General features: G+C 68.1%; 1 protein-coding gene across 1 annotated transcript in view; it reads right to left on the bottom strand.

Moving 5' to 3' along the window:
- LOC118158764 (ephrin-A4-like) overlaps positions 1–1,674 on the bottom strand; it is a 3,543-nt gene extending 1,869 nt beyond the window's left edge. The window contains exons 1-2 of the mRNA XM_035313447.1: positions 1,566–1,674; positions 571–1,167 (exon numbers count right to left, since the gene is read on the bottom strand). Of these exons, the coding sequence (XP_035169338.1) occupies positions 571–1,167; positions 1,566–1,674 (706 nt within the window). The remainder of the gene's footprint in view (positions 1–570; positions 1,168–1,565) is intronic.
- Between the last annotated feature and the right edge of the window lie 462 nt (positions 1,675–2,136).

Raw genomic sequence — 2,136 nt, 5'->3', positions numbered from 1 at the left:
CCTGATCCCTCATGCAGCCAGAGCCCTAGGAGCCCCCACACCCCCAGTTGCATGCACACCCCCAGGTGTAATCGCTGCACCCTCCCGTGTCTCCCAACCCTGATCGCATCCAGGCACCTGGGTGCATCAGACCCCCCCCCCAAATTCTCCTTAACCCCAATTGCATCCTGCCCCCCGCATGCTCCAACCCCAGTTCCATGCAGACCACTGCTACACCCCAACCTTCCCACGTGCCCCAATCCTGGTTGTATGGGTGCAGCCAGACCCCCCAGCGCGCCCCGACCCATTGCACCCAGACCCCCACTGCGCCCCGACCCATTGCACCCACACCTCCGATGGGCCACAACCCCATTTGCACCCAGACCCCAGGCACAACTGGTACCCCCCAAGCACCCCATCCCTGGGGGCAGCCAGACCCCCAGTGCACCCCAAGCCCGGCTGCACCCCGACCCCTGCTGCACCCCGCTACAACCGCATGCAGCCCCCCAGCACAAGCCAGCCCCCACGCACCCTGACCCGGGTGCACCCAGAGCCCTGGGGGTGCCCCAGGCCCCCAGCACGGGCACTCACAGATGTAGTAGTAGGTCTCCCCCGGCTGGAACTCGAAGCCGAGCGAGAAGGGGGTGAAGCGCTGGATCTTCTCCGAGAAGCGGACGGGCCCAAAGGGCGCTTGGGGCTGGTTGCACTCCCAGCGTTTGAAGGCCCCGGGGGTCTCGTAGCAGCCGCGGTAGCCCTCCCGGTCCACCATGAAGAGCGTGAACGTCTCTGCCCGGCCGGCGGGCACAGCCCCCTCGTAGTGCGGGCAGTAGATGTCCAGGTAGTCATTGATGGACACCTGGATGGAGTAGTCGTCCCGCAGGAACCTGCCGGGCAGGGGGGAGCTGAGGAGTGGGCACCAGGGGTCCAGGAGAGACGCCCCCCACCCCGTGCTGCTCTGCTCAACCCCTCCTCGCCCCAGCAGAGCGGGTGGCCAGGCTTTTGTTGAAACAGCTACCGGGCACCCGGCCTCTCCAAACAAACAGGCATCAGCTCCGATTAGCTGCAGCCCGATGGAGCTGAATGGGCTCAGCGGCTGCAGCTGGGGGGCCGGGGCTGGCCCGCGGTAGCCCGGCCACGCGGGCTGGGGCCAGGGGCTGGGGCACAAAGCCCCTCGCCCCAGGCAGCAGCCTCACGGCCCCCAGAGCTGATCGGCGGTGACACCCTGACGGGAGGTGGCCCCGAGTGCTGCTGGCTTTGCAATGGGACAGCTGTCGGGGGAGGCGGGGGGGCTCTGGCCCCAGAGGGGCTCCCCCAGCTGTGCAAACCCAGCCTGGGGACGGGCAGGGGAGGGGGCACAGCCCAGGTACCTGCGCAGGCAGGCACGCACCAACGCGGCATGAGCTCACGCCTGTGCAAACAGCTTGTGCAGCCAGGCCGGGGTGGAGCAGACACCTCTGCAGACACACACGTGTGCACACACATGCAGACATGCACACATGTGTGCACACGCTCGGTCCTGCTGGCCCCGGGGCAGGAGATGCAGCCCCTCTCCCCCATCCGCACCCCAGCAGGGTGGCAGCCCCCACCCTGCGCCCACGTCTCCCAGCCGGCCGGATCCTGCTGCAGCCGGGGCAGGCGCTGGGCTGGGTGTCGAGCTGGCAGCAGGCAGAGCCCTGGCCGTGCTGGCAGAGCCATGGTGGGATGGGGGACTCCTGAGGTTCAGCAGCCTGGCTGCTCACAGCGATGGGGACAAGGATGGGGACGTGGAGCCGGCACCTGGGACTAGGTGCTCCCCTGCACCGTTTACCAGCCTGACAGGGTGGGATGGATGTGGGGACCAGCACAGCCCAGGGTTCCCATCGCCCGCTTGCTGCAGCCAACCCAGACGTGCTGCCCCATCTCTGGGGCCACTTCTGGCCCAGCAGAGCCAGCAGGGAGCCCCCCCAACTAGCAGCGGCCCCCTCCTCCTGCCCCAGTGCCCGGCCGGGGCAGTGTTTACACCAGGCACAGATTTTTGGCAGCTGTGGCAGAGACCGGTGCATTAATCACCGGGCCGGCAGCGCTGTCGGGGCTGGGAGGCTCAGGCCTCTGTGAGCACCCCCCCAAGCCGGGGGCTCTTCGAGGACAGGACCAGGCGTGGGCTCCCAGCTGACTCAG

The sequence above is a fragment of the Oxyura jamaicensis genome, unplaced genomic scaffold (genome assembly GCF_011077185.1).
Source record: "Oxyura jamaicensis isolate SHBP4307 breed ruddy duck unplaced genomic scaffold, BPBGC_Ojam_1.0 oxyUn_random_OJ132, whole genome shotgun sequence".
Classification (NCBI taxonomy): Eukaryota; Metazoa; Chordata; class Aves; order Anseriformes; family Anatidae; genus Oxyura; species Oxyura jamaicensis.
Note: the sequence above shows the minus strand (reverse complement) of the source record. Positions and strands in the feature narration are given on the sequence as shown.